At 39.0% G+C, this 20,203-nt stretch overlaps 1 protein-coding gene across 2 annotated transcripts in view; it reads left to right on the top strand.

Moving 5' to 3' along the window:
- Positions 1 to 19,944, top strand: part of STK38 (serine/threonine kinase 38) — a 28,238-nt gene extending 8,294 nt beyond the window's left edge. For both annotated transcript variants that reach the window (XM_061632443.1, XM_061632442.1), the window contains exons 3-14: positions 30 to 81; positions 229 to 351; positions 1,184 to 1,267; positions 8,611 to 8,734; positions 9,606 to 9,760; positions 12,016 to 12,118; positions 12,842 to 12,903; positions 13,280 to 13,397; positions 13,880 to 14,003; positions 14,945 to 15,040; positions 15,206 to 15,300; positions 16,144 to 19,944. In XM_061632443.1, the coding sequence (XP_061488427.1) occupies positions 30 to 81; positions 229 to 351; positions 1,184 to 1,267; positions 8,611 to 8,734; positions 9,606 to 9,760; positions 12,016 to 12,118; positions 12,842 to 12,903; positions 13,280 to 13,397; positions 13,880 to 14,003; positions 14,945 to 15,040; positions 15,206 to 15,300; positions 16,144 to 16,274 (1,267 nt within the window). In that variant the 3' untranslated portion in view covers positions 16,275 to 19,944. The remainder of the gene's footprint in view (positions 1 to 29; positions 82 to 228; positions 352 to 1,183; positions 1,268 to 8,610; positions 8,735 to 9,605; positions 9,761 to 12,015; positions 12,119 to 12,841; positions 12,904 to 13,279; positions 13,398 to 13,879; positions 14,004 to 14,944; positions 15,041 to 15,205; positions 15,301 to 16,143) is intronic.
- The last annotated feature ends 259 nt before the right edge of the window (positions 19,945 to 20,203 follow it).

Here is a 20,203-nt window from a genome sequence, read left to right as displayed (position 1 = left end):
TTCACTGACTTTTTAATTTTTTTTTCCAGACAAAAGAAGCTAGAAAAAGTGATGGAAGAAGAAGGCTTAAAAGATGAAGAGGTATTGCACGTACTGAAACGTGCTTGCTTGGTGCTGGATTCTTACCAGCCCTATTCTAAGAAACCTTTGCTGTGAATGATTAGGGTCTAGTTGTTTCGTTTATTAGAAAATAACACTTAAATTATTTCCTTTTTGAAAAACAATTAGAAAAGAATGAGAAGGTCAGCACATGCCCGAAAGGAAACAGAGTTTCTGCGACTAAAACGAACAAGACTTGGGTTGGAAGATTTTGATTCTTTAAAAGTAATTGGCAGAGGAGCATTTGGAGAGGTAAGAGTTCAAGAGTAGCCTAATTAAAACTACTATTAAAAGCATAGATAGCCAACGTCTGCCCCTCCAGCACCATCAGTCCGCTGACCAGCTAGAGCAGAGGGTTATGTTAGCCCCCTGTTAAATGCACACACATACAGAGCTTGAAAAAAGATGTTAGTAATTTAAAGTCCTCTTAAGAAAATGGACAATTGGGTATAGTTGCTTTGTTAATATTGTGCACAGTGTGCCAAATGAAGTGCAGTCTCATTCTGAGCTTTATAACAGTTATCTAGTAACGTCTGTATGCTACATGTAGTTATTTACAAAACTGAGAGAATCTTCTGAGCATCAATAATTAGTATCCTGCTTGCTTTTCTGAAAATCAGCTAATCTGTTATTCCAAACTTTTAACTGTTTTAATTTATTGTATCTACATGCACTCCAAGTTGCCCCATGGCATTGTAATACTATATTATTACTATAGTAATAGTAAGTAGTAAGTATATAGTAATTTCCCTTTATTCATACATGGTATCCAAATATTTAGAGTTTATCCCAGGCCTGTCTCAGTGGTATTCACAGTATCTCTGATTGTGAGGGATAACATTGTCATGTATGTTAGCCAGAGAATAATAATAATAATTAACTCAGTGCCTATTGTCAGAGAGCATTACTCTCTGTAACAGCTGAAAACTAGATACATTACACTGATAAAGGCAGAAAGCTGTATGTTGTTCAACCATCCTACAAACAGCATTTTTTCTCTAATTCTCCTTTCTATAACTGTTTGCTCTAACTCAAAATGTCTGAAAGAAGTTTTAATGTAAGCATTGTTTTGCACAACTTCTAGGTACGTCTTGTTCAGAAGAAAGATACAGGTCATGTATATGCAATGAAAATACTACGCAAAGCAGATATGCTTGAAAAAGAGCAGGTAAAGACTGATCCCTGATGAAAATATGCAAATGTCAAAAGTATGAATGAGCAAGCAATGTGGAGTTCTTTTTTGGTGGAACCATTAGATCAGCCTTTCCCAACCGGTGTGCCTCCAGATGTTGTTGGACCACAACTCCCATCAGCCTCAGCCAGCATTAATGGCTGAGGTTGATGGGAGTTGTGGTCCAACAACATCTGGAGGCATACTGGTTGGGAAAGGCTGCATTAGATCGATGATGGGATATCTTGAATTACTGTTTTGTGGGGAAATCTGGAATGCCTGGAAGGTAAAAGGAACCTTCTAGGAAAAAGAAACTTTGCATTCACCAAGTGGAGTGAGTAATAATTCTGGTAACTTTTGGATATTACCAGCTTTACCAGCTGGTTTTGAACATCAAAAGTTGAATAAATGTGTCTTGATCAAAGTTCTATGTGTGCTCAAATGTTTGTGGTGCTATAGAAGGAAAACAAAATTCAGAATTCTCCCCTTAACCATCTAAGCTCTTGGCCTCAACCTTAATCTAGACATGCAAATGGAAGTTAATTCTGCATTGCAGTGGCTAAGTGTGTTTTTTGTCTGGTTTCATGGCTGATATAATTATGATGCAGGCAACATTGACGTTGTGAGAAAGAACTTATTTGTATAGATGCTTTAGTTGCAAATTTAAAAGACTCTTCGCTTGCCTATATGCATGCAACATTTTCACGCAAGCAATATTTATTTTGGGTATATTCTGCTTTCCCCTTCAAAATGGGGATGCAAAGGCAAATATAAAAACCCAACAACTACGTAAAAATCAGTGGCTCAGTTCAAACATAATGCTAAGCCAATCCATGGCTAAAACATGAATTAATGCGGGTACTTGGAGGGAAAATGCCCACTCCACTCATCCCTGGTCCTGCTGCTGCCACACTGCCAGCAGCTAACCCATGGTTTGGATTAGTGTTACATCCAAACCCAGGCTTGTAGTTTGTCTCAGAGATAAGCCAAGAACAAACCTTGGTTGCTGCTTGTTTGTCTGGAGTAAGACACACAATGAGCCTGGGTTCAGAAGTAGTACTAAACCAAACCATAGCTTAGCTCTTGGTAGTACAACCACAGGACTGGGGAAGGAGCGAATTTTAACTGGTTTTAAAATGTTTTTATGTGTCAAAATGTTTTAAACTGCTTTTAGAATGCTTTCTTTTTGTTGTTTTAAATTGTTTTGTTGATGCGTTTGCCACCCTGGGCTGCTTTGGGGGGAAAGGGTAGGATATACATTTTATTTCTAAAAATATTTATATATAGCTATAGATGAAAAAAAATCAAGGCAGTTTACAACATATATAAATAAATGATAAAACAATATAACATTTTAAATTAAAAAATCATTAACTATTGCAGAAAAATAACTTCTCAATTGCCTGCATAAGCCTGGTGACATAGAAAAGTTTTTAGCAGGCATTTATAAATCAGAATAGAAGGTGCCTGCTGAATCTCCTTTGGCAGAGCATTCTGCAGGACTGGTCCAATGACATTAAAGGCGCAATTTCTTGTTGTTGTCAAATGAGCCTTGCCAACTCAGAGAATGACTAATGGTGCCTCTGTGGATTACCTTAGTGATCAAGCGGTCCTTAAGGTACCCTAGACCTAAATTCTTCAGGGCTTTGTAAATGAATACAAAGACCTTGAACCTGGGTAGGTAATAGATGGGCAGCTAGTGCAGATGTTTTAACAGTAGTCTCACATACTGTTGGCCATGTGTCCCCATCAGCAGTCTGGCTACCATGTTCTGCGCCAGCTGGAGCTTTCCAACCAGGCCCAAGGGTAGCCCCACAGTGAGTGCATTGGAGTAATCCAGCCTTGAGATAAAGAACCCCCCTCTAGGATGTACACCTTAACGTGGTGAGGGGGTTTGAGAGTGTTGAAGAAGCTGAGAGCAATGCCGTCAGGAGTCTAGACCAAGAGGCTAGATTCCTAGCAGGGGCACCCAAGGTGGAAGGGTCAAAGCTGAGACACCAGACTAAGATGCATCCAAACTCAAAGGTAAAGGTGTCCCTGCACTTATAGTGCGAGTCGTTTCCGACTCTTAGGGTGACGTCTTGCAACGTTTACTAGGCAGACCATATATATGGGGTGGGATTGCCAGTTCCTTCCCCGACCTTTCTTTACCCCCCAGCATATGCCGGGTACTCATTTTACCGACCACGGATGGATGGAAGGCTGAGTGGACCTCGACCCCTTTTACCGGAGATTCGACTTCCTCCTTCCGTTGGAATCGAACTCCGGCCGTGAGCAGAGCTTCGGCTGCGTTACCGCAGCTTACCACTCTACGCCACGGAGGAAGGCAATGGAAAATCACCTCTGAATACCTCTTAGCACGCAAACCCTATGAACAGAGTATCCAAAGTGCAACACGAGATAGAGCTGAAAGATGAGACCCCCAGGTCAGAAGGCACTCAACGAGCTACTGGGGAAGAACAAAGGACAAGTACAAGTTGCGCTGTGACTAATGATGCAGTTGGGTCAAAGCCGAAAGGAAGCCCAGAGGCTGAAGCGCACAGATGCAAAAGGAGAGTCCAGAGTTGAAAGACACACACAATAGGAACATGGAATGTGAGAAGCATGAACCAGGTTAGAAATTGTCAAGCAAGAAATGGAACGTATCAACATTACAATACTTGGTGTGAGTGAATTAAAATGCACAGGAATGGGACATTTTCAGTTGGGCAACTACAAAATATTTTATGCAGGAAATGAGAAATTAAGAAGAAATGGGGTTGCTTTAATAGTGAGAAGTGATGTAGCAAAAGCAATTAGGAGCTACAATGCAAGGTCTGAGCGAGTGATATCAATGAGATTAAACAGGAAACCTATTAACATAACCATCATCCAAGTCTATGCTCCAATGGCAAACACAGAAGAAGAGGAATTGGAGAAATCTTACACAGAAGTACAGGAAGAAATTGATCACATACCAAAGCAAGATGTGCTGACAATCATGGGGGACTGGAATGCAAAAGTAGAGAACAGAGAAGAACTAGGAATTATGGGGAATTGGGGCTTAGGAGACAGAAATGAAACAGGAGAAAGACTTACTGAATTCTGTGAAGACAGTAATTTGTTTCTTGCAAACACATTTTTTGAGCAACTGAAAAGACGACTGTACACGTGGATGTCACTAGATGGTCAATATAGGAATCAAATTGATTATATAATTAGTAACAGAAGATGGAGAAGTTCCATACTTTCTGCAAAAACAAGACCAGGAGCAGACTGCAGTACAGATCATGAACTGGTCGTATCGAAAATCAAGAGTAAAGCTAAAGAAGAACAACAAAACAATCATAATGCCAAAATACAATTTAAATAACATCCCAGAAGAATATAAAGATCAAATAAGGAACCAGTTTGAGGCTTTAAACTTAGTTGACAGAGACCCATAAGAACTATGGAGTGAAGTCAGAGACATTATCAGAGAAGAATGCAAAAAGACAGTACTTCTAATTAAAAAGAGAGAAAGACCTCAGTAGATTACTGAAGAAACTCTTAAAATGGTTCTAGAGAGAGGGAAAGCAAAAGGAGATAGAAACACAGTCAGAACCCTAAATGCAACAATACAGCGACTAGTATGTATGGACAAGAAGAACTATTACAATAGCTACTGTATAAAAATAGAAGAGGACAACAAAAAGGGAAGAACAAGAGCCATATTCCAAAAGATTAGAGAAATGAAAGGGAAATTTAAACCAAGAGTAGGGATGTTGAATAATCAACAGGGGAACACACTGACTGACCAAGATGAAATAAAAGGAAGATGGAAGCAATACACTGAACTCTAGAGATGCCAGGATGACAGATTCATTCAAGGAGGAACTGTATGATGAAGAAACAGAAATTTTAGCATGTGTGAAAGCCGCTCTTAAAATACTTGGAAGAAACAAACCACCAGGAACAGATGGCATACCAATAGAGTTTTTACAAGCTACTGAGACTAAATCTGTCAAAGGTTTGTCTAAAATCTGTCAAGAAATAGGGAAAACTAAACAATGGCCCACAGACTGGAAGCGTTCAATATATATCCCAATTCCAAAGGAAGGGGATCCCAGGGAATGCAGTAATTATTGAACTATTGCCTTAATATCCCATGCAAGTAAAGGAATGCTCAAGATTCTACAACAAAGGCTCTTGCCATATATGGAGCTAGAAATGCCAGATGTCCAAGCTGGGTTTAGAAAGGGAGAGGCACCAGAGTTCATATTGCAAACATACGTTGAATAATGGAACGGACCAAGGAATTTCAGAAGAAAATCACCCTGTGCTTTATAGATTACAGCAAAGCCTTTGACTGTGTAGATCATAAAAAACTATGGAATGCTTTAAAAGAAATGGGGGTGCCACGGCATCTGATTGTCCTGATGCGCAACCTATATTCTGCACAAGAGGCTACTGTAAGGACAGAATATGGAGAAATCAATTTGTTCTCCATTGGAAAGCGTGTGAGACGGGTGTATTTTATCACCCTGTTTGTTTAATCTATACGCAGAACATATACGGAAAGCAGGATTGGACCAAAACGAAGGAGGTGTGAAAACTGGAGGGAGAAATATCTATAATTTAAGGTATGCAAATTATACCATACTACCAGCAGAAACTAGTAATGATTTGAAACGAATGCTGATGAATATTAAAGAGGAAAGCACAAAAGCAGGACTACAACTGAACGTCAAAAGACTAAAGTAATTACAACAGAAGATTTATGTAACTTTAAAGTGGACAATGAGGACATTGAACTTGTCAAGGATTATCAATATCTCGGCACAGTCATTGACCAAAATGGAGACAATACTGAAGAAATCGGAAGAAGGCTAGTACTGGGGAGGGCAGCTATAAGAGAACTAGAAAAGGTCCTCAAATGCAAGATGTATCACTGAACACTAAAGTCAAGATCATTCAGACCATGGTATTCCTGATCTCTTTGTATGGATGTGAAAGTTGGACAGTGAAATAAACGGATCAGAGAAAAATCAACTCATTTGATATGTGGTGTTGGAGGAGAGCTTTGTGGATACCATGGACCGCGAAAAAGACAAATAATTGGGTGTTAGAACAAATTAAACCATAACTATCACTGGAAGCTAAAATGATGAAACTGAGGTTATCGTACTTTGGACACATAATGAGAAGACATGATTCATTAGAAAAGATAATAATGCTGGATAAAACAGAAGGGAGTAGAAAAAGAGGAAGGCCAAACAAGAGATGGATTGATTCCATCAAGGAAGCCATAGACCTTACAGTATCTGACAGGGTGGTTCATGACAGATGCTTCTGGAGGTTGCTGATTCATAGGGTTGCCATAAGTCGTAATCGACTTGAAGGCACATAACAAGAAGATAATGAACAGTGGTTCATTATTCAATTAATAATAATAAATGGCCATGATTTTTCCTCTGAGTACTTGCATGCTACTTCATTCACACTAACCATGGTTTGGCATAGCGTTGCATGCAAATGACGTCAATAAAATACAAAAAACAACAAGAAACACAGAAAAGCTTATAAACTAAAAAAAAAGAAACCTTGGTAGAAAAGTTTTCAAGCTTAAGAAAGTTGGCAGAATAAGAGATGAACTCCCTCCCCGGGTAGATTAAGTTAACATACTGGGTACCATTGTATTGAATGTATTATATAGTGGTTGGCAGCACACTTAAGAAAGCAACAGAATGCTCAAAAAGGCTTTGACAGCTGTCAGATGATTTGCAGATTCATATGGGAAGAAATAGTGTTTTTAGGTAACTTGGTCCTAAGCTATTGTAGACTTTAATGGTCTTGAACTATGCTCAGAAACAGACCAACAGCCAGTACAGCTAATAGAGCAAAAGCGTAGCATGTTTCTGAAATGTAGCGCTGGTCAGAATTTTAGCAGAAACATTCTGTACTAACTGAAGGTTCTGAACAGTTTTCAAGAGCTGCCCTGTCTAAACCCTATTATAGTGGGCTAATCTAGGTGTAATTGGTACATGTGTGGCTGAGGCTAGGTCTGATTACTCTAGTAATGGGTGTAGTTGCTTCACTAGCCAAAAGAGAGCAAAAAGTACTCTTGTCCACAGCTATCACCAGATTATTCAGGAGCACCTTCAAACGGCAAACCTGATCCTTCAAATGAAAGGCAGCCCTGTCCATGAACGGTTTTATCCTATCCTCACATCAGGCCTATTGCTGACTTAAGACAATGCTTCGGAATTTCCACAGTCTCTCAAAACTGAGAGGATAAGGAGATATAGAGCTGCATATCATCTGCATACCAATAGCTGGCTCCGAACATTTGGATGATTTCTCTGAACAGTTTCATGCAGATGTTAAATAGCATAGTGCAGCCTTTCCCAACCAGTGTGCCTCCAGATGTTGTTGGACCACAACTCCCATCAGCCTCAGCCAGCATTGCCAATGGTCAGGAAAGATGGGAATTGTGGTCCAACAACATCTGGAGGCACACTGGTTGGGAAAGGCTGGCATAGTGAATAGAACTGAACCCTGTGGAGTAACATTCCAGTTGAGGAGTCCTCCAGCACTACCTCCTGGATTCTGCCGTCCAAGAAGGACTGAAGCCACCATAAAACAATGCTGCAGGGCTCCTTAAGGATGCAGGGCCTGTTAGAATGGTTTTTCCTCATAGCTTGTTGAATCTTGATGGATTCCTGATGGCTCTGGGAAATTTCCCTGTCCCCATGGTTGATGGTGCCCTGGTCAACCAAATTAGTAAATTTCAGTCAGAATACATGATATAAAAATAGAAGGGTGCGGAGGCTGTAAACCTCAACAGTAGTAACATTACAAAAAAGATCAACTATTAAAGGTACAAAGAAAGGCCTGCCCACTAGTCCACCATTTGTTGCTTTTTCACAACAGCCTAAGGGGCAGCCTTGCTGGTGTGCAGGCAGTTGTTGCATATGGGATGGTGCATTTTAAGCATTGTGGCACTTCCCTACAGATAAATTTTTGGCACCTTCAGTATGGGTGCCATGAGGATTAAAATGACCTGCTTAAATGAGTGACTCTGTCTGATAAGGGGTAGTTTCTGCTAATTTTAATGGGTTTTCCCTCTAAATTTGTTGTTCACAGTTGAGGTGGGTTTAGAGCCCATTGACTGTATCTTGGCTCACTTGACTGGGCAGTGCCTGTGCTGCTGGCCTTGCAGCAGTTGTGCAATTCAAAATATAATAAATATTAAAAAATTAGTTGCTGTTTGGGGATCTGATGGGTCCTGAACAGCATGTGCAAATATTATGTGAAGATGCATCTTTATACAAACTTGTTTCTTCTTTTAAAAAAAGTTGTGTTTATATATCCCTCTCCAGGTTGGCCATATTCGAGCAGAGCGTGACATTCTAGTGGAGGCAGACAGTTTGTGGGTTGTAAAAATGTTCTATAGCTTTCAGGATAAGCTAAATCTGTATTTAATCATGGAGTTTTTGCCTGGAGGTAATTATTTTAAAATTCTGTGTCATCTAATAATACTTAATATTATTGTGTATATGAATGCTGACTACATGTGAAGTAATCTGACTCATTCTTAAAGGCACCAGTCACTGATTTCGCGTGTACTGAACCATTGAGATTCTAAAGTGATGCACCCACAGACTGTAGTGAAGCAAACTACATGAAAAGCAGTTTTGGACCATTTGAAACCCACTGATTGTACAGGGTGTCCTACGCCAGGTTGACTTTTACTCTGTGTAGTATATTTGTCAGGGTGTTCATGTGAGTGTTTGAGGGAGATGACTGTTTGGGCCCAAAAGTCCTTTCAGCTATACTGCTCAGTAATTACCTTTTCAGAGCCATAACCAGACTTCTATTTTTACTTGCTGTCAGCAGAAGTAAATTGAATCTGGCTTATGCATAAATTTGATAAATTTGTATTTTTTTAATTCTGAAATTAGAAACATGTTATTAACTGGTTGGAAGAAAACTTTTAAAAGGCCTGGTGAAATTGAGAGCATATTCAGAAGGTCATTCTGCTATTATAGGCTGCTGTAATTATGATGGGATGGGCATCTATTTTAGGCTAATTCAGATGCCATTACTGGCAATTGCAGAGAGTAAACTACACAGATTTTTCAGGACATAAGATAATTCTGTCTGATGCTATTTCTTTACCTGTATTGGAAAGCAAATATACTTTCTGAAGCCAAGTAGCTGTTTAAGAAGTAAATGAAATAGTTCAGAGGAAAAAGACTCTGAACACAACACAGTACATCTTAGAGTTTAGGCTAAACTAAAAAGTACAGCTAGAGTTAACACTACAAAGAAACTGAATACAACTATCTTCACTTCCTGTTCTCTGTGCATGCAGGTGATATGATGACATTATTGATGAAAAAAGATACCCTAACAGAAGAAGAGACTCAGTTTTATATAGCAGAGACTGTGCTAGCTATAGACTCAATTCATCAGCTGGGTTTTATTCATCGTGATATCAAGCCAGATAATCTTCTCTTAGACAGTAAGGTATGAGTATTATTTACTGGCTAGCACTTTCTAGTACTAGTAGAAATATGTTGATGTTATTGCTGTTGTTAGCTTATTAATTGCCTTTCACACAAGTCTCAAGGCAATTTACAGTCATACAATAAAAACAACTAAAGATACGTTTCATAACCCTGCAAACACCCAAGGCAGAAATCTAGTTTTTTATTGTTATTATTATTGTATTATTCCCATGGTGTTAGTTTGCAAACTCCAAGGGCTTGAAATGGAAGACTAATACTAAATAGTGAGATGAAGTGAATCTGTGTTGACTCAGCCCTGCTTTATGTGTGCGTCAAAATTCCCTGCTCAGAGACCTTGTTGCCATAGCAATGTGAGGGGATGTCATCTATGGGCCAGAGGAGGCCAGTAGTAGCTGTGTCAAATCTAAAACCCAGGAGATCCCACTCACATGTGTTCTCCCCACCCCACCCACTCCAAGACTGGAGAGAAAAAAACTGGGCTTCCAATTGGGAACACTTTGTGTGGAGGATTTTTTTAAAATGTGAACTAGAGTTCACGCTTTGAGTGTTGAAGAGGATTTATGACAGTTAAATTATATTTTGGTTGCAAGCTAATGTTTTTTGTTCTGTACATGTTCTCAGAATGTCTTAAGTGAATAGCTGCATTCATGTACCATATGCATCATGAAGCTTTCTCTACTATGATCATCCAAGGATCTGGATGAGTTGGTCAGATGGAATAATTTTCCCTGCCCACTGGAAGTTTCCTGTTGCTGAAAATGGGAATATATGTGATTTTTTTTCCAGGGCAGGGTTCCAAACAGTACCTAGCAGGAATCTAGTAGATCTTTATTTTTAAAAAATCATATGCCATCCTAGCATAGTATTTTACACACAGGTAGTTCCATGGGTAACATTTCAGGTGTTACTTTAAAAATTTGCTCTCTGCATGGGTCAAACTGACTGTCAAAAGCTGAGAGGAGATTCTTACAAGAAGATCTGCTTACTTGCCAACATCCGGTTTAACACTGGTTAGATAGGCCCGCTGAGCTTACCAGGTAGATCTTCCTTATTCAGTTTCCCCTTTTTCTTTTCATAATCTCTGCAATCCAGTACATGACTACTCAGAAGTAAGCTCCATTGGGTTCAATTGGACTTACTCCCAGGTAAGTGTGTATTGGATTGCAGCCTTAGTCCAAAGATTCAGGCCCTGCTTATTTTCTCCATGATGCTATTCTATTGGTAGATGACTACATGAAGAAACATTAGAGTGTGTGAACTGCTCAGGGTAGCCATAGTGTTTCCTGTGGCTGTGGGAAAAGTACAGCCACAGTCATGGAAACAACTGCCAGCTGGGTCTGAATGTAGTATGGCTTTCACTTTGCTCCCTGCAGACATGTACAGAAGATGTAGAGGAAAAAAAATTAACAATTAATTGGCCTTAATGTTAAGAGCAAGTCTTTGGAATCTGACTACTTACTGATTACCTTTCTCAGATTTGTCATGTTTTTGTCTAGCAAGAAGTCAAGTGATGTCAGCTACTAATTATTGAGGACATTCAGCCTCCCCCGAGATCAGCCTATAAACATACAGCTCTTTACTCAATACTGCATTAGGGAGCAATACCAGAAAAGTAACCATGTTTTCCCTCTAACATTATGCTTGGAGTATATTAGTTTATAATTGGATGCCATGGACTAATATACTTAAAGCCAAATATTAAAGGACAAACTTCGTTAATTTTCTTGTATTACTCCCTAATGCAGTATTCCTTAAAGAGCTGCATGTTTATAGGCTGATCTTGGGGGAGACTGAATGCCCTCAATAATTAGTAGGTGACATAATTTGGCTTCTTGCAAGACCAAAGTATGACATCTGTGAGAACAGAAAGCTATTCAGTAAGTAGTCAGATTCTAAAGACTTGCTCTTAAGATGAACACAAGTTCAGGCTTTAAAGCTATGATAAAGCATTCAGTGTCTGAACAGTATACAGGCATACCCCGCTTTAACTTTCGCAATGGGACCGGAGAGTATACTTTAAGCGAAAATAAACTTTAAGTGAAGCAATTGTCTTCACTTGTACTGCACGCAATCACCACTAGATGGCAGCGGCATCATGCCAATAAAGTACGTTATTGCGAAGCTTGCGAACGTTAAGCGGGGTATGGGGACGTATGGAGCATGTAACGTTAAGTGAAGCGACGTTAAGCGGGGTATGCCAGTATTTGAAGTTGCCTTATGTCTCTTATTTTGTGTTTGTTTCTTGACCTATAGGGCCATGTGAAACTGTCAGACTTTGGTCTCTGCACTGGACTTAAGAAAGCACATAGAACGGAGTTCTACAGAAATTTGAGCCACAATCTCCCCAGTGACTTCAGTAAGTTGTATTGTACCTAAAACTTCCTGGGAACTTGCTGTCTTGGGAAAAGCTGAGAAAATAAGTGCTTCCCATAATTGCCCAAAATTCTGGTATGTGGCAGATTAGTCTCCTGTTTCTCTTTCTCTCTCCCATTTATTATTAAGCCTTGTTCTATGGCTTGCATTTATTTATATATTCTACTTAAAGCATTTTTACCCCTTAAAACTGCACAATTGACCAGCTTGAAGACAAAAAGTTGAAAGGAGCCAGTATCTGGGTGGAACTGATTGAATGACTCTGTAGGCTCATCTCTCCCTCTGCTGCAGCTTCATGGAATGACTGCTGCTAAATGATAGTTGAGGGAGGCCCAAATCTATCGTTTTGCAAAAATGCAAAGCAAGATATATGCCTACTGAAAATTTTAAGTGTAGCCACCAAACAATGAATTGTCTACAACTAGATGCTAACTAATGCTGAACTTGCATCTCGCCAGCCTTCACATATAACCTTATTTTTATTGCTCTGTCTGTCTCTCACTCATACACACACACATATACGTGTGTGTGTGTATAAATTTCTTTCTGGGTTAAATGGGGTAGGGTGATGGAGGACATTGGAGTTCAGCAGAATATGTTAAAATAGTGAACTGTTGTACAAAAACTTGGAACTTCTTCAGAACTTCAATAAAATGGAACCCATTAAAACCAAAGTGTTAATATACAACCTGTCTCCCATCTACAGCTTTTCAGAATATGAACTCCAAAAGGAAAGCAGAAACTTGGAAAAGAAACAGACGGCAGTTGGTAGGTATTGCTGTATCTAGTCGTCATATATTCATAAACCAGGATGTGAAAGAGCAGACACAGTAGCAGACACATTCTACAGCCATTCTCATCTACAGCAGTAGAATCATGGAGTTGGGAGGGACCTCAAATATTGCCTAGGACTTAGATAATTGAAAGTATAATTCCATGGCATAGTGGAGCTTTGTTTATAGTCAAATTGTTGTGTTAATATCACCCTGTTTCATCCTGAAGTAGAGACATACACAAATTTGATTGCAATCTTGTTCATGAATGATGATTGCAGAAGCAGTTTGTCTTGCATAATTTCCCCTGGATATTCCCTGTGTTTGTTGATAAGATATATCTGAAAGTGTGTATGTATGTTTTATTTCAGGCCTTCTCTACTGTGGGAACTCCAGATTATATTGCTCCAGAGGTGTTTTTGCAGACAGGCTACAATAAGCTTTGTGATTGGTGGTCACTTGGAGTAATCATGTATGAGATGTTAATTGGTAAGAAACAACATATGTCTAAGAAAAATAATTGAAAAAATATTGTGGATCATTGCCTCTCCCTTGGCTTCGAAAGAATATGTTGTATTAGATGTAACACTCTGCTGTTTTTTGTTTGGATACTTGTTACCTTGGGGCGGTATTCAATTAAATTGCACTAGCAGAAGGATTAGCACTTATGCAACAGGACTTTCCCTCTCCCCCTCGCACATGCTCTGCACCATCCCCAAATGTGTTCCAGAGGGTTGGAGGAAAACACAGAACGGATTTTGGAGAGAGGAGAGGGGGAGCATGTTCCATTGTACAGGGAGAAATCCTTGCCCTGTCAGAACCAGCAACTTAGTGCTGTGTTGAGTAGAGCCCTTGATTTTTATTTGCAATTGTGGTGTTTCACCTTGAAACAAGTTTAAGAGGGTGGGAAGTGATAGCTATGTATAGACTTCATTAATCACGAATTGTAACTTCCATAACTTCTTTGTCAGGTTACCCTCCTTTCTGTTCAGACACTCCTCAAGAAACATACAAGAAAGTGATGAATTGGAAAGAAACGCTAATATTCCCTCCAGAAGTTCCAATCTCTGAAAGAGCCAAGGATCTTATTCTAAGGTACCAGATCAGTATCTGTTGTTATCAGTAAGTCTTGGTGCATAATTTGACCAACATTTCCTTTCATTATTCAAATTACAAGTTCTCTCAACATTCTATAGGTTTGGGCTGCCATTTTGTGAACTTGTAACAATATGAAATGTTGCTTGTTCCATATTTTATTAACTGTCTTGGTAGTACACTATCATTCAGGAGTGCAAGTACTTGTGTTGCCTTTTAAAGTGGCATAAGCAAAGCAGCCCTGCTCTTCCCTTGTCTCATGTTCCTTTTAACAGTGTTTCTTTTGCTTAAACATAACCACTGTCTGCCATGGAGATTGCATAACTTGGGCAAATGCTAGGCACCCATAAGGAGCCCCTCAGTCAACCACACGATCATTGCCACTGCACGATGGGCTTCCAGGAATGTTGGAATCTGCATGAACCTCTCCTGTGTTGCCTCCAACTTGCCTTGGCCAGCTGCATAAAGTGAGAGATGCCTTCCATTAAGTCTTCTGCATGCCACAGGGACTTGAAGTGAGGATGGTCACTCTCCCTCCAACAAAGGTCAGTACAGAGTGAGAGAGACACATGCGGCTTCCAAACTTCCTTGAAGCCCAATGTTGAAGAGAACCTTTTCCTAGTTCCTAATCTTCTGTGCATTGGAGCAGATTTAGTGCGTGGCTGTACTCTGTGCAGTGCACTTCCAAGAAGTGCAAAAGAGAATAGCTGTTTGAAGCCCAACACAAAGATTCCACACATGCCTCCCAATTTCTCTGTAATGCACAGAGGGCTTGGGAAGGGGAACATGATCCATTATTTTTGGATGCCTGAAGGAAAATCAGAGTAATGCAGCTCTTGCACTGCTCCCACTCTTTTGGGAGATCATGTCCTTTTCCCACTCAGTAGTATATATTTTTCTATTTTATGAACATTCCATGCTGACTTCTTTTGTCTCTGCAGATTTTGCTGTGAATGGGATCACCGAATTGGTGCTTCAGGTGTTGAAGAAATCAAAACAAACCCCTTTTTTGAAGGGGTTGACTGGGAGCATATCAGGTACCATGTTTTACTCTAAAACACTGTCCTTTAGTTTTATAATTAAATAACTTAGCACGCAGTGATCATCTGTGAGCAAAGCAAAGTTTGAGCTCCAGAAACACTCATGACAGATTTGGATTCTTGCTTACATTCCAAAATCTAATTGAGACTGATTCTTATCAGGGAGAGACCAGCTGCAATATCCATAGAAATCAAAAGTATTGATGATACTTCAAACTTCGATGAATTTCCAGAGTCTGATATCCTTAAACCAGCAGGTAGATATTTACTCTTTTTCTTGTTATTTCATTTTTATGTAGCATTTTAGCATTCAATCCTCTTTTAGAAGTAGTCATTTAATAGAAATTAGTCCATAGCGTATTGTGGGCATGCAGATCCCCCTGCTCTATTGCAGTCAAGCTTGACCTGGTGAAAGTTTTGCAGGAAAGGGCTCTGTCTACTTCAGTGTTAGAAAGATAGGCCCAAATCCAATATAATTAGGTAAGTCTCTTGATTTCAGTGGAGGATCACAGTTAATTCTGGGTTTTATGCATGGTTAACTCTGTTGGATTGTGGCCAGAAATGACTTATGACCTAATTCTGAGTTCTTTTCTGCTTTTGATTTTGTTAACTCATTTTTTATGTTTCTTGCCAATTGTGGTGCATTTTCTGGTATTACAAAGCTAGTAAAGCTTAAGAAAGTGACATGATATTGTCAAGGATTTGGTTTAACTCAAAGCAATTTAGTTAAATGCATGATAATGTCATTGTGAGGAAGCTACTTCTCTAGGTTTTCTATCTAATCTCCTGTGCAACTTTAGTATGCGCTTGATTTGATGTCATTCAGGGCCTTTAATGGCAAATAATGCCATAATGCAAAAAAAAAGGGAAATAATGGCTTGGCTGCTAATTGCAGAATAGTTTTGTAAAGGCTCCTCTGACGTGTCTGTTTACATTTGGTGATCGGTAACATGTTTCTAGCTGTAACAATGCACTCTGGAGATTCACTGAGGGATGTGATTGGAGTCCAGGGTTCACCCTTCTACCTTTTCTAAAATGTTGTAAAAAAATTGTTCTGTTAATATCTAACTTAATATATCTATATATTTTTTTTAAATCAGTGACTACAAGTAATCATCCAGAGACAGATTACAAGAATAAAGACTGGGTCTTTATCAATTATACCTACAAGCGTTTTGAAGGTCTGACAGCTCGAGGGGCAATACCATCCTACATGAAAGCAGGAAAGTAGTGGCTCTCAACAGAACTATTCTTGAACCTTCATTCTTGCCTGTCATCACAGGATTTTTTTCCTATCCTTCAAAAACTTTACTTGAGGGCTGTGAACTCTTGAGAAGAGTGCAAGAAAACAACATCTTGTGCACTGTTTACATTAATTACATTAAAATGGATTTATCTTTGGAAAACTTCCACAAGTGGCACTTGTGAGCCTGCCTTTGCCGATTTTATTGCAGACATGGGTTGTTCTGGCTTTAGTTAAAATCCTTAAGACTGTTACTTCAAGGAGGAGAGTGCAAGCTTTTATTTACTAACATTGTAAAGCATAGCATAATTGTGATTCGTTTTTTGTATTTTCTACCTTACAAGTACTTTGTAAAGGTATAGCACAATTCTAAGGGCTAAGATATAGATGAAACAGAGCAATAACAAGTATGAGGTAGACCAAATTCTCAGTAGCTTATCCTGTTGGAGGGCAAAACCTGTATTGCCTTAAAGGTTACTCTAGTGTGCTAAATACTTGGTTCAATAGCCTTTTGGATAGCTTTTTTTTCCCAACCCAACAATGGCCTCAAAACCTGCTGCACTTTACTGTTGGTACTAAAATAGTGATCCTAAAGTATTGCGCTTAAAAAAACCCACAGAATTTTGGAACTTTATGTTTTTTATAAGCAATGTCAAGAGAGCCTCAGGTGATTCCTCATAAGATTTATGTATCTGCTTTCTACTTGGTAGAGAGAAAGAAATCACTGTTAATAACTGTGTTAGCATTCCATGGCTAAGACTGCAAAGGTGTCCTGTTTTTCCAGATTCTTTCCCTCCTTTCCACCTCTAAGTCTTTGACTAATGAAACGTAGGAAGTTGCTTCAAGCAAAGCATTGTAACATGTAAGGTTTTAGCTAGTAGCATGAGATACTTTGAAGCTTCATCCTTCTGAAGCTTGGATGCAGAGAGCCTTAAAGTGCTTTTGGGATACTTCCTATAGAGCGCTTCTAAGGTAATGGGCATTATAGTAATTGGACTTGATTGTTCAAAGTTTCTGTTTGGTGTAGTTCTACACCTTGAACTCGCTTGGTGCCATTAGGTGGCACAGACACTCTTTCAATGTTCAGATTCTTAAGGTGATCAGCCCCCTACCTTTCCAGTATCTGACATAATTTAGTATCTCTAATGTAATTCACCATTACTACTTGCTGCCTTGTTCAGATAACTATCTTATTCAGATAACTATATAGAATGATTTGTTCCAAACAGTGGTAAGTTTCAGGGTGGGGAGATAGGTAATTGTGCAGGAGGAGACCTAGTATATCTGGGAATCAAAAATGAAGGAAAGCCAGAGGATGAGGCCTAAAAATGGTGGCTTGCAGCAGTCCAAGTACATCAGGATCTTTTACTGGGCAATTTAATAAAAACATTTAAGTTTTCATTTAATAAGGTGCTCTGGCAGTTTTATTTGTTGATGCACAAGTAGGCTAAAAACAGCTGAAGCTCTTGGTTCTCGCACAGAATTAGGGACCAGGATCAATTGTAAATTAGGAGGCTGTTGTCAATTACTATGCTTTTAGAAGATCTGACAAAGGCTGCAATGATATTTCAATAACAGATATCTTAGCCATTCTCACTGAATATATATATATATATATATATATATATATATATATATATATATATATATATATATATATATGATTCAGTGGTTCACCTGGCCACTGATGATTCATCTGTCATTAACCCACTCGAGTTCATGGGATTTATTTCCCAAAATATTAAAACTGTTTTAGTAGCCATTGAACTATCAAGAGTGGTTTGTTCTCCAAGATGCACTGCCCCACACACCCTTTCCCCAAGCAATCTTATCTGGGATTTCCCCCCTTTCCCCCCTGTCTTTCTTGGTATCCCCTAAATCTTGAGAAATCCTACCACTTAACTAGTTTCGTTGATGTGGGACTACACAGAAGCTTCAGTGAGAAGGTCACTAATGAAAAAGTTTGCATTTAGGCTTTGTCCAAGAAATGTATCTAGAGAGAGGCTACAGGGGAGTAACTCTTGTTCCTGCTTTAATATATCCTCTGTGCCTAGTTTGTAATTATTGCTGTGTTCCAATGACGTGTCTCACACATGGTGGGGCTAGAGTTTTGCTTACTTGCTAGATAATGATGGTTTAAAGTTATATTTCTGGTGCTTGCTGAATGTTGAAAATATGTAGCATATGGTGCTTATAAAGCCTTTTTTTAAAAAGCTGTAGAAGACCTCAGGTTAACCTGATTGCCTAGAGAGCTGCCCAGCCAATAACTTGCACAAAAGGGAAGAAAACAAGATTGTTGAATGCCTCTTCTTTAATGTGCCCTTTTGCATTATGACCATTTAGCAAAGCATTTCTGTGCCACAGTGTGACAAGATTTTGAGTGCAAGCGTATGTACATGAGTAAACTGAATTACAATATCAGGTGTAATTTTTTTTGTCTTATAAATATCAGGAATTTTTGAAGACTTCCTTTGTGTGTTGTAATGAGAATGAATATAACATATTGTTATAAGTGAGGTCTAATCCTTGGTCCTGTAGTCTCTGCACCAGCCAAGATCATAGCTGACTTGCCAGAGGTCATCCAGCATGCTTAATTAACACCACCAGTACGGTGAGTGAAGGCTACCCACAAATAAGGATAGTGTGCATGAACAAGCTTTTGAAATAAGACTTGAGGATCTGGGAGCTTGTAACATCGGTGTGTGAACCATTTTCTTTTTAAAAAACAACCATTTTGCCCTCGCATAAAAACATAATTTGGATTCCTGTGGCTTTTTTAAACACTAAAGCAGGGCTATACACCGAGCAGACCATATATAGGCTGCTGCAAATTAATGTTGACTTCCTCTTAACTGAAATTTGAGTTGTCCACATGAACTCCCATCATTGCAGTCAATTTTACTTTTTCCATTTTAACCATAGATATGTATTAGGTTGGCACTGACCTAAAGGAGAATTCAGGTTCTCATTTAACCAAGATTTGAAACCAGTATTTAAATCCTGGTTAAACAGGAATCCCAATAAGCCTTAATTACTACTAATATCAGCGTCAATGTTAATTAGTTAATGCTTAACAACAGGTAAGGTAGAAGGGAGTGCACAATATGTGGGTGGCTTCCAATCTCTTTATTGCTGGCTCTTGTCACCCTGCACCAGCCCACAGTAAAGGTCTCTTGCCTTTGTAGGGTGGCACATTTCATTCTTTGAAATCAATGTTACATCTAGGAGCCAAGCAAATTATACAGCTTACTAGTTATACAAGTTGGTATATTTTTCTGTTTTCAGTTCTACTGAAGTATTTAGTAATGCTGATGTTTTGCAGTACACCGCAAAGCTGCAGAATTCTGAGTTTTTGGCATGTCTGGGTACAGGAGAAACTCCCTGGCTGAGATGAATATAAGAAATGCTGCCAGTTGTGTGTGATTTCTTGTAGAGTATTGCACTTAGGTACTGCTTAACCAATGTGCCTGGGTTCTGCCTTAGTTTGGCAGATGAAAATTGATTTTGTATCTGCATACAGCTGTTACTGATTGCAATCTAAACTTTGGTATACTTTGTATATGATTCTGGGATTTTGTGTGAAGACGAATTTTTATTGAACAGTCTTTCCATTCTGAGCGTTTAAAATACTTCCTCAATAAATGTAGTTTTGCTAATATTTTGTGGATTCTTTGAATGGAAAAGGTTATTGTTCACTATTGTTGACTGAAATAATCAAAGTGTGTCTGAAGATGTATTTGCTAAGTATCTTATTTATATACAACTAGAATGAATAATGAACAGTGAATAAGTTCATTTATTCCTGTTGCTATATTTAAGTTTTGCAAAAACAAAAACAAAAAAAATACATACACACACCCCTAGTTAGGCAAGGGAGGCAGAATGGAATGGGATACAGACTGTTGGATGACTGTGGG

Source organism: Rhineura floridana, chromosome 6 (genome assembly GCF_030035675.1).
Source record: "Rhineura floridana isolate rRhiFlo1 chromosome 6, rRhiFlo1.hap2, whole genome shotgun sequence".
In the NCBI taxonomy this organism is placed as follows: Eukaryota; Metazoa; Chordata; class Lepidosauria; order Squamata; family Rhineuridae; genus Rhineura; species Rhineura floridana.
Note: the sequence above shows the minus strand (reverse complement) of the source record. Positions and strands in the feature narration are given on the sequence as shown.